Genomic DNA, 12066 nt, shown 5'->3' with positions numbered 1-12066 from the left:
CATCAACAGGAGCCATTCTCTGCAATGGCTGCCCACATATAAATTGCTGAACACAGCACTGCAAAGAGAGCGTCTGATTCTACCAAATCAATACATTGCATTCAAGGCGCAAACCCGAGGATGAATTATCAATCACTGCATCTGTTGCTGAGTTCCTCCCTTGCCAAAGACTTGCCTCTTTCCCTCTGTGGATTAAGCCACTTTTGTCTATTTACAATTTCATCAGTTGCTATGTTTGTATGCATCTCACAGCTTAAAACTCTTGTGATTTGATTGCCAGCGACCAAACAGGAGCCAAAAGGGACTTAATACACTGAGCAGCCATTCAGAAAACAGGCTGAAACAGTGTTGAGCTTTGGACCGCGTTCACAGTGGCCATCTGCAAGCTGCCGCGCACCAAGAACTGAGGCCCACTGGTCTAGCAGCATGATGGCAAAGCTGTGAGACGCTGGCCCCAGAATAAACAAGTCATTTGATTGGACAACAGTCATAAAAGCAACGATTGATGTTGCCGAGTTTTTCTCTCTCCCTGCAGCTTTGTTGGTTGTTTCGTAGCTTGAGACTTGCCAGGGTTGACTGTTGGCCCGCTGTCACATTGATTTCAGAAGTGCTGATTGTCTCCTCTGTTCGCCTTAAACTGCTTTGTCTTTCAACTTGTACATGTCTCCATCGATATCTTGTTCGTGACGATGGATCTTTGTGCGCTGGCTGTCGTTTGTGCGGCCATGTTATTGACTCCAACATCCTTCTCTGTGTCTGGATCAATGGCGGCCGTCCGGCTCGGTCTGATCTCGGGCAGCCGTTCCAGTTATTCGGGGGGGGGGGGCAAGTATGCACGAGTGAGAGCGACGCACCAGGTGACCCTCGCACGTGCACACACAAACGCACGCACAACTCACTGCAGGCACGCGCACGTGCTGTAGTATCCATGCCAACAGGCGCACCAACACGTGTTCGTTCATCCCCAAAGTACCTCCACAGGCACACATATCACACTCAAGAAATGACTTTTATCCATGCGACAACTGGTCGGCATGCTAAAACGGGCAACACACACCCTCTCTCACACACACATGCACTCATACAAACAGTTGCAAACACACCCCTCCAATAAACCTTCTGTCTCATTTCCCTCCTATACCCCTCAGGCCCCTGACACCCCATGTGGAGCAGGTGGGCGACAGGCGGACCAAAGTCTCTGGCACCCCACCCCACCACACACACACACACACACACACACACACACAGGCTCGTTCGCTCTGTTGCCTTCTCCACTCTCCACACACCTCCTCTTAATGACCACAGATACGTCAAAAAGCTCTGCCACTTAAAGCAGCGGCCTCCCTCAGCCACTTAATTTGACATGCTTGGGAGGAAAACAAAGAAAGACCCCTATTGTGGCTTTTAACAGTATCCAATCAAGCCTGCCACTCAATTAGCCATGGACGGCACAGAACAAACAGAGAAGGATCCATTTTATTAAGACCGCTTCAGTGCCGCCGTAACGTTATACTGCGCCGGGGTAGGTTCAGGGCCCGCATCCAAGGCAAACCTGCCTGTTGATGCTTTGGACATGAAGCTGACTGTCTTTATAGACCGCTCACTTTGCCGTGAACATTTCTAAAGTAACAATGACAAGAGAGAAGACAGAATCAATGTCGGTTTTCTCCGTGTCTCCAGGTGGTGTAATTGAGCGATATTATCTCTGAGAGATGAGTCACACAAAATTAAAGAAGAGCAGGTGAAAAACACATTGACGGATAGACATGAGGCCATGAAGGCAGGTGACAAACAAGGGGGGGGGGGGGGGGGGGGACAGCCTGGCAGTAAAACAAAGAGTTTTTGTTGGAATCGATTTGTGAGGGCAACAAATAAAGGGTTCAAAACGTCTGTATTATAACTGTTACTGTTTATCGACAACACAGAAGGTGCATTAAGGCTGTCTGGATGGTGCATCGAGATCCTAAATATGGATTATATCAACTCCAAAGTCTTTTCTTTGAAATTAGTGTTGAATTCATCTGTAGTTTTCATCCGTACACGTGCATGTGCGTGTGTGTTTGCTTGCGTGAGTTTGTGCGTCTTGTCTGGGTGTTTCACAAAAACAGGCCACAAGTCTGCAGCGACGTCGTACGAGGTAAAAAGGGTTCTGGCAGACTGCGAGCCCAAAATAGAAAACAACAAAGAGGCAATGAAAGAAAAAAAGACCAAACTGCAAAGTGCTTCAAAGTCTCAGCATTTTGCTCCGAATGAGTCCCTCCTGATCCCAGAAATATTTAAAAGAAAAGAGCACAGCAAGTTCAGTTCGACAGCTCAACTACAGCCCTCAGCCATCGTCGAGTTAAAACTGGATCACATGTTCACAATCCTCAACTGGCAACAATTGATAAGAATCGTTCATCGCTGCAACTTCAATCAGCAGCTGTAATATGAGCGGGGGTGATGACGGATTCAATAATCCTGGTGGACCCACACTCGCTCAGTTTAATTCGTCATAATCTACAGCGGCCTGCACGTTCATTCCATAAAGACAAGCAGTCAAACTCTACTTCGAATGTCTTCTTGAATTGACGTCTCTCTCTGTCTGAAAACAGCAACGGTATCTCCTTGCTGTGGACAAAATCTAGCAATGATCACCCACCTGGCAGCGATGTACAACGTCCTGTTCATGATTATGATGAGCTGGATGTCCAGTTTGTGCCGCTGCGTGTTGTTCCTGCCAGGTTTGTGGCCTACAAACGCCGGGTACTGCTTTGTGTCTGCAAGGAGAGGACAAAAATGAAAGCCCTGCGTGTGTAGCATTTATAACTGCAGTAACTGTAGTACAGTGATAACACTTTGCCAAGCCTCTCATGGGTTTTAGGGTCAAATGTCAATCCGTGTGTTTTAGCTTGAAGAAAAAAAAAAGTATGGTCAGAGCTTCTCCTCTGACCATAAATTGTAGGCTGAAACTGTGCCGCACTGTACCATGCAATCGTTCTATTGTTGGTGGCTTTGGATGAAAGCTCTTGGTTTGAACAAACACTCAGAGAGGAGCAGGTCCCCTGGACAGCAGCGCTAGGTGCAGCGACGGTCCCAGAGAGGGTATAGGACGGGGCAGGACACACGGAGAAACAGAGGAAACAATGGCCGTATCTTTTATAGCCTGCAACAGCGTCTATGCTATCACACAGCATTAGGAGCCCAACAGAAAAATAGCGGATTATCCTTTGATGTCGGGTGGGCTCAGTTTCAAATGCTGCTTTAAGTCCTTCATTTCAGTGTGTGTGGAGGGCCTATCCTTGGGCACCAAATTACACTCCATGCCATCAAAAGTGCATTCAGTGCAGGGGGCGGGTGGGGGGGGGGGGGGGGGGCAGAGGAAGCAAGGGTTGAGAGGGACGTGGAGGAGCGAAAGGATAGAGCAAGTGAGAGAGATACCGAGGAGGGGGATTTGCAAGTGGAAGACAAAGGGGGAGAGGGAAAAGAGTGCTGGGAGAGAGCGAGGGAGGACTTTGCAATGAGAGGAGGGACAGTGCACGAGAAAAGAAAGACAGAAAAGTGAAGAGAGAAAGATAAACTTACAGTTGCCGTGTGAGATGCTGATAGGCTGGCTGTCCTCAGGGAAGCCCGCCCCGGCTATGTGCAGTAGCGTGAAGTAGAGTAACAAGGCCTCTGACCTCATGGTCGCACCAACGCTGCTGCTGCTGCCGCCGCTGCTGGTGCTGCTGCTGGTGCTGCTGGTCCTCTGCTACAGATCTACCTCAGCCTGCACAAAAAGAGACAGAAGCAGTGGACAAGGAGGAGATGGAGAGGGATGAAGGGAAAGGGATGGGGGGAAGGCAGGCAGAAAAAGAAAAAAAAACAAAGTTTGTCAAACAAATCTGTTTTCACCTGACTGCCTCCTCAATTACTTTCCCTCCGCGGTTCCTGCATTCTTTGTGTGAAACAAAGAAACGCAGAAGCGGGGGGTGGGGGGCCAGAAAAAAGACAGGATTTAGCCACACAAATTCAAGTCCACCTGAATTCGCTGTCTGTGCGTTTTGCACGGCCCGTTGCAATCTGTCAGAGATATATTTATACATGCATTTTAGATGACTCAAGTGAGGCGAGTTGCAAGCGAAACCGAAATAATTGGATTAGGGAGGTAATATGCTTCATAGATCGATGTCAGGCAGAGGGGATCTCTGTGCCTCTCTCTCACTGTGTGTGACAGGGTCTTAGTGAAGTGGGAGAGCTCTTGTTGAGATGAACCCTCCTGTAAAGTATCAGCGGTACCTGGAGACGGAGCGGGGTGGCGAGGCAAGTGCCTATAATTTCCCCACTTGTCAGTCTCCTAGAAGGGGTAGCAATCCCACATCCCAACTCCTAAAAGCAGATGAGTATCGCGGGTGAAATCGATGCATCAGTATGGCCACAGCTTTGGTTTAAGATTCACCAGCGGGCTCGTACTTTCTTTTCTTTCCTCTCGATCTCATTTCTCATTGCGCTTGGTCTGCACCTTTAACACCAACTGTTGACTCTCTATTCTCACTCAATAAGCGCGATGCTGCCTGGGAAAGAAAAAAAAGAACACCTAGATCTGATTGATTATTTACCTTTAAAACGCAATGTGCTCAACAAGCTAATTTCCTAATGCAATGTATATGAGCCAACTGAGGTGGATTTTATTGCAGGTGCCCTACATTGTGTTGATCTAATGTCTCCATTTCACAAACCATGGCAACGCAGCTTTTCCTACTGCGGTTTGAGGCAACAAATTACACCCATAAATCATCCGAGACAATTATTGCGTCTGTAATCTAATCAAGAATAAAGCATTTCATTTGCATAAAGCACTTCTTTTTTTTTCTTGCATTTTTCTCCCCCAGTTGAAGCTGCAGGGGTGAGATGTTGCCGGGTAGATAGAGTGAGGGATGCTTCGAGGATGAAGAATTGAATAAAATATTCGATTTCATTTGCTTCAGTCTGATAAAAGTTGTTTATCCCACGCTGTATTTTCATTCGCTATTGTCTGACGGAGGGGGGAACGCACAGGTGGGGGGGGGAAGAAGGAGGGAGAGAGAGAGAGAGAGGGGGAATTACTTTCTCTTTTCTTTGTCATGTCTCCCTCTCTCTCCATGCTCCTGTGAATCTCATTCAGGAGAGGAATGAAAACACTATTCACTGGGAGAATCACTTTAACACTGAGGAGAATACCAATACTAAAGCCTGGAAACAACCTTGATCTCACAAGCCGCTCCGCTCTCCTCCCTCCTTCCTCGCTCCTTGGCCTCCTATCCTCACACTGTTTTATGTCTTGCATTGCACTCTATATTTTACGAGAGAAAAATAAAAAAAAATACTCAAATGGATTTTCCCTCACCCTCAACCTTTATCACACGGCGAAGGCTGACCGAGCAACCCGTGCGCTGTGTGTTCCGACTGCAAAATGTATTTTTCTTCCTTCTGTACATCTGTACTAAAAACCTCTGCTGAGGGACTGAAATGTGTTCTTCTCCTCAATCTTGACCCCGGAAGTCCCTTCAGTAATTGACTGATTGATGAGCAGGAAGTGGCACGAGGCAGAGAGGTTTAGCCCCGAGGGAGCGACCACAGTGAATGACGGATGGAGGTTGCAGCAAGGCAACAACATGTGATCTGTGCTGGTGGAGTCTAATCATTCTGTAATTATATTTTCCAGATATGACTTGCTTATGTCAGAATGCATGCTGGCTGCATCATTGAAATGAACCTCAAGGGATTGATTGTGCTCCTCCATCTTTATCGATGGGGCGTAATAGAATGCTAAAAACTGTTAGCCGAACCATCTCACACTGCCTCCTGCGATACACAAAGCAAATTGAGCGCAAAATTACTTAAGTGAAAGTCTGAAGCCTTCCAGTGGGCCCTTTCGCTATTCCAGCTGCCACACATGGGTAACAGGAGGGAGCGAGAAGCAGTCCTTACCGAATTACACTCTTTTTTTGTGGAAGAGCAAATTGCTCCCTCGTGTGTGACTGTGTGTGTTGAATCCTGATCTAAAATGCTCCTTTTTATACAGCACCGTAGACCGTATGTTGAAACGCGCACACAAACGGAGAACATCAGCATGCGGGAATCAAAGCTCAGACATGTGCTCAAACTTTGCTATAAAAACAAAAACACACACACACTTGCGCAGGTGGAAGTGTGTGGATTTCCTCTCTTGTAAAAGCTCTCCTTGAAAAAGCAAACCAAAGAGAAGACATAACGAGTAACACGGAGCCTTGTGCCTCCTCCTCAGGCTTTTAATAGATAACATTTTGAGAACCATAGCTGCTATTCCCTTAAACCTCCCAAACACTCTCAGTGATAAAGTAGCTGGTTATGCGTGTGTGTGTGCGTGTGCGTGTGCGTGTGTGTGTGTTTGTGTATGTGAAGTAGAAAGGGGTGAGTTAATCAAGCTGGATGCTGGCAGGAGGCTACCAGCAGGTAATAAAAACGCAAGGACCCCCCAGGTTCCCTCTACATAACCACGCCATCTTATGAGTAACTACACACACACACCTCAGTCATCTTGTATCCTTGCAAGAAGCAAAATTCACACAGCTAAGACCGGAAAACATGACAAAAACACATAAAAGCCACTTTCTCTTCATAGACGGAGCAGACCCACGGGGGCAATCGCCCCAAACGGCATTAGTTTGGACAATAAACACATTATCAGGCCTAATGATGTCATTACTGCTGCGGCATCAACATGTCAGCTGTGGCTACCGGGAGCTTAAACACACACACACTAACACACTTTTGTTAAGGTCAGCCACGGTAGCCTTCAGGTGAGGAAAAGGAAGGAAACGTTACTGACGTTTAGTTTGTCTTGTTAAGTGCGCCAGCAAACAGAAAAACAGGGTTTCAGACACACGTAATCAAGCTTGGTTAGGACAGACTTTCCCAACATGCACACTCGCATGCAGCTGGTTAATCTTAAGAAGGCCCCAGCCATTCATTTCCTGAAGGCCCCCCGTAGTGCAAGCCATCAGAGTGCTCAATGAAGTGAGAGACTGCCATTTAGTTACATCAGAGCAGACCTGTTGATGATAGGCCGATGCTTCTGAATGTGTTTAGGAGCCGTCCTCGGGAGAAAAGGCCACTGTGTCAGTTGTTTAAGCAAACGCCTCCAAAACATCATATGTTTACGCTCAAGTGACAAAAGCCCTCCGGCGGCCTCGTCTGTCAGGAGGGAAAGGAGGAAGTATTGTAACGCTGTTGCAGAGCCACAAAGTCACGAGAGACAGCTGTTCTTTCCTGAACGCCAACCAAGTTGTATTTTGTACATAAACCTAACCAAAGCTGCATAGTGGTGTAAGATCAGATAACGGTTTTATGCTTTTAAGCGCTAATTTAACGGTTTTGTTAAATGATGTCCATTGGTGTCAAATCTGATCATAGACTGTATATAAGAATCTTGGTTTTTGTCTGTCGCCATCTTGGTTTCTTGCAACCAGAGGTGATGGGAGAGGGTGGAGCTTGATACAACCAAACATTGAATCATTTATTTTTGACCAAAAATGTTCCAATTAACTTTAATGAACTGAAAAAACACTCTGTGAAAGGTTTAAAGTGGTATTAGACAAAAACACGGACAATTTCCTGACTGGACGACGCTGTGGTGGTGACCTGTCAATCACAAGGTAGCCCCGCCCTAAAGCATACCCTGCTTTATGGTCTATTTGACTCTAAATGTGACCATGATTGACTAAATGAACATCATGCTGTATTGAAGCAGACTTGAAACCAGAGATTGAGACCATAAACTCATGTTTACAATCTTTACTGAGGGAATAAATCAAGAGAGAAGGAGAGTCATCTTCTCATAGACTTCTATACAACCAGACTTATGTTTTGTAACCAGAGGAGTCGCTCCCTGATGGCCATTAGAGAGAATTAAGTTTAAGGCACTTCAGCATTGGGTGGTTACAAAAAACTTGGAGGACTTCTTTTGTGTTTGTATTTATTTGTGTGTTCCTCACTGCTGGCTTCATGTCAATCAGTGTACTTGAGTCCTTGTCACATATTCTGAATAGCTGCTATCTATATAAGTGGCTTTACATAGCGCAGCTGTACGGAACAGTTGACCTGTTGGGTAAGGACACACATTGGTTGAATGGTCTGTCTTCAGACATTGACGCTGTGTTGTGTCTCAACAACTTTCTCTCAACTTTTTTAGAGTCATTGTCATTACTGAGAGTAAAAGAGATTTGTCTTCACGCACTCGGGTTTTTGATCATGTCTGGAGGAAGTGTTCAATATGAAGGTAGTAGCAGCTTCTTACAAATGCTGTCTGACAGCTTTGATGCGAGCGCAGCCTGCTTGTGTTTATATTTGTCAGTCTGGTTAATGTCCACAGATTGGTGCTGAAGGCTTTACGGATGACAGGAATGCCAAAGTGAAGGGGTAGCTTCCTGGCAAACACGCTGTTACGTGTCTGTAACTGTGGCCAGTCACCACATGTGGGGGAGGCGGTGCTATTTGTATCTTCTGTTGGAATTTTAGGAAAATGTGTCCGAGCGCCAGAAAGAGTATTTGTGTTTTTGCATCCGTTCATGAATTGTGTGCAGGAATAAAAGTGTTGGCTTTGACCAAACTATGAGGGAACATATTTGTCTTTGTTACTCACGATGAGCCACAGACACCACCGTCAACACAACCACACAACATGTTCTGTGGACGATTCAAATGTTGTTTTTGTAATTTTTGTAACCCTGCGAGTAATTCAAGTCATCTGCATTGTGAATGGGTGGATGTAAAAAAGCTCAAAACCTGGACAAACAAAATGAACCAGGGATGAGCCTGAGATGAGTAGTAAAAAGCATATCTGACAGAGAGGCGTGGTTGGCCTGTGTGTTGCTTTTCATGATTGCTGGAATTGAATAAACGGCAAAGTGATTTTACAGGTGGGATTTTCAGCCACTTCAGAAGTTTCTGCTGTGCGAAACAAATCGCACAGCGTTACGGGCGGGTGTGAACACAACATCCGCGGCACCAGACCACGCTAAAAGCATACACGTTTACAACTCCGCTACATGAATGCCAAATTGCTAAACCAAGAGATTCAGGAAATCATCCACAGTAACACCTGTTCACGTGCAGGCTGGAAGAAAACAGTGTTTAGGACGAGGTGTAAAAGTAGAAGAAAAAAAATATGTTGCATCGATCCACCATATGGGACAACAATTGGAACACATCCAACCACCTAGGGCTCCCTAATGGGGAAGATACTCTGGCAGGTGTTTACACTTGTCAACCCTGGCCTGATAAATCAGAGAGAAAAGACAGGAGGAGCTCTCTGCCTGAACCAAGGAGGCCATGCTAAGAGGAGGGAATAGAGAGGGAGGAACCTGTCTGTCTTTTTTTTAAACAAGAGCCAAACCAGCATCCAATATACACACACACACACACACACACACACAGATGCTCGCTCCAACAAGTAGTCCTTAAGCTGTTATGTGAAAAAAAAGAAGCATGCTGGTGTTTTTTCCTTTTTTCTCCCCCATTTGTAGTCCCTTAGATGTTGCTTTCAAATGCATATCTGTATGGGCGCAATCCATCATGGTTTGATTATTAAAAGACAATGAAGTGGACATGAATAAGGCACCCTGTCGCTGTAGGCCCTCGTTGAAACAGAGGCCCAAATGCAAGAAAGTTGACGGATTGATTCTGGAAGCGGGCCAAAGACGACTCAAACAGACGAGAGGGATCGAGGGACAGAAGAGCGGCGAGAGAACAGAGGCAAAGCGCCAACTTGGAAGAACTGCAACCAAACAAAGAGATTCAGTGACTGGAGATAAGCTGCTATCTTTATAACTCTGCCTCTGTGATCTAAAAGCCATTAGGCCTGGACATGCCTCTGTACTTCTTAATCATTAAAAACAATTATCTATCGCAAAGCAACGGATATCCTTTCTCGGGATGTGTGGAGGACACTCTTTGTAGCAAATTACCATAGATTTAGAGATAAGGACAAAGTTAAATGAAAGTATACAAGAAGAGGAAAGGAAAGGAAAAGAAAGGACAGGAAGGATGGGAGAAGTGGAGAGGGGAAAAAAGAAAAGGAAAAGATAGCCAAGCGGAGACAGGAAGAGGAGGAGAGGTGTTCTCTGTCTGAGAATGATCCAAAGTAAACTGACATCACACCCCCGCCAGCAGCAAAAATCATCCGAGGAGAAAGATGAGAGGAGATAACTACCTACGACTCGCTACATTGTTTTTAAAAAGTAGGTCAAGAACTTGTTCGGAGCTGGAACTTGTTCCTCCTGTCTCCAAATGACTCTGGAAAACCTCTAACAGCGAAAAGGTTCAGCACTCGTCAAAAAAGATGTCACGTAGTGGTTCTGGCTTCAGGCACGACCAAGGAGTACTCAACGTATTCAAATAAATAACAAAGGGAGATTGAATGCATTTGTAACAACACCATATTCTTGAATATGATGTTGTTTGGTCATTCAGTCGTTGAATCCACCTAATCAAGACTGAAACATCTCAACAGGTTTTTGATGAATCGCCATAGAACTTTGTGAGATGTATGGTCCCGAGGACTCCTGACTCTTCTCAATAGCACCAAAACGAGGTTGACGTTTCTGTTTTTTTTGGTGAAATGTTTCGACAACCGCTGAATGGCTTGCCATGATAATTCATAATCCCTTAACCATTTACGTCAAACATCGGCATGTTAGCGTTGCCATTGTGAGCCTGTTGGCACGCTGACGTTAGCATTTAGCTCAAAGCACTGCAGTGCCAACCTCACATAGCCAAACTAGCATGGCTGTAGCCTGTTTACTCTACCAGGCCCACATGGCCGTTTGAGCTCTGCATTCCCCTCACTACTTGATTAAAGACTTCATGTAAACAGATCTAGCAAAGAAGAAAAAGTGCTCTTTTACTTTGGGAAAAAAAGCATCTGCGAATCAAAAGAAGCTCCCACTCTGTGACACACATTCAACTCACATCCCACACACACACACAGCTGGTGCTTAAGAGACCCCCCCCCCCCACCACCACCACCAAAAAAAAGAATGAGGTCACGCATTTGAATATCAGAACCTCTCCCAGGCCTGTCAATCATCGCTCCCGATGATACAAGCAGGGCAACTTAATCAATCTGGACCCAGCTGATACAGAGCTGTGTGGGCAAAGCAAGGAAAATTGCTGCTGATAAGGACATGCTTGGTAGCACATGGCCTTTGCCGTCTCTCCCTTTGATCCAATTATCTCTTTGGTCTGATGATACAGTCCTCCGCCTGCCTCTCTTATTGTTTGACATCGCCCTGTTTATCCCTTTTCACTTCATGTACCTCGTAACATAAGGCCACACTGTTGTCAATCCATAGAGGAGCTGGTCATTCTGTGCAAAGGCCATACGCCTGGTGTTGAGTTTGACCCCAGTCAAAAGAGCAGTGGGAGCTGCAGGATGCAAACTGAGACTCAGTGTTTCTCCCGAGGTGCCGGAGAGAAGACACAGCAGTAAAAAAAGAAAGAAAATGGCAGAATGTCACTGAGCTAAATGCCACATTAACTCCACACAGTGAGAGAGAGAGATGGTGGAATGACTGAAGCTCAGCGCCCCGTGGAGCAGCGATGGGGTGTTGAAACTGTCACACGGCGTAATGCACATTCTACTTGGAAACTCACTTTACGGAGGCCGACTGCGGGGCCCCTTCAGGCGACGCTGCGCCACGCCACGCTGTGCTTAGTCACGATACAGACCTGGGACTCCCAGCCCGCGAGGTTGGCGAGTCAAGTAACGCTTTAAATTAGGCTGCCCGGGGTTGAAAACATAACACAATATGGTTTAGAAACGTGTGTCCGTCACAGGAGTAAGTAAACGCAGTGGCAGACCAGACTTCAAGGGGTTAAGCACATCCTCCTCAGGCTCTCGTCCTCAGTAAACATCGGCTAAGCCATCAGCTGGGAGAAGCATAACAGAGAAATCCATTTCCGTGGGTCTCTGGTTAAGTATTTCCAAATCCAAAATGCATGAGCCCTAAAATGATTTTTTATGTAATTTCTAGAGGGGGGGAAAAAACTGTGAAGAAGAGAAAGCTTGACAGACTCGCAGCAATTCAT

General features: G+C 46.0%; 1 protein-coding gene across 2 annotated transcripts in view; it reads right to left on the bottom strand.

Moving 5' to 3' along the window:
• Nucleotides 1-12066, bottom strand: part of sema6a (sema domain, transmembrane domain (TM), and cytoplasmic domain, (semaphorin) 6A) — a 102452-nt gene that overhangs the window by 52389 nt on the left and 37997 nt on the right. For both annotated transcript variants that reach the window (XM_079270044.1, XM_079270045.1), the window contains exons 2-3: nucleotides 3565-3748; nucleotides 2642-2759 (exon numbers count right to left, since the gene is read on the bottom strand). In XM_079270044.1, coding sequence (XP_079126170.1) covers nucleotides 2642-2759; nucleotides 3565-3664 — 218 coding nt within the window. In that variant the 5' untranslated portion in view covers nucleotides 3665-3748. The remainder of the gene's footprint in view (nucleotides 1-2641; nucleotides 2760-3564; nucleotides 3749-12066) is intronic.

The sequence above is a fragment of the Melanostigma gelatinosum genome (genome assembly GCF_949748355.1).
Source record: "Melanostigma gelatinosum genome assembly, chromosome: 6".
In the NCBI taxonomy this organism is placed as follows: domain Eukaryota; kingdom Metazoa; phylum Chordata; class Actinopteri; order Perciformes; family Zoarcidae; genus Melanostigma; species Melanostigma gelatinosum.
Note: the sequence above shows the minus strand (reverse complement) of the source record. Positions and strands in the feature narration are given on the sequence as shown.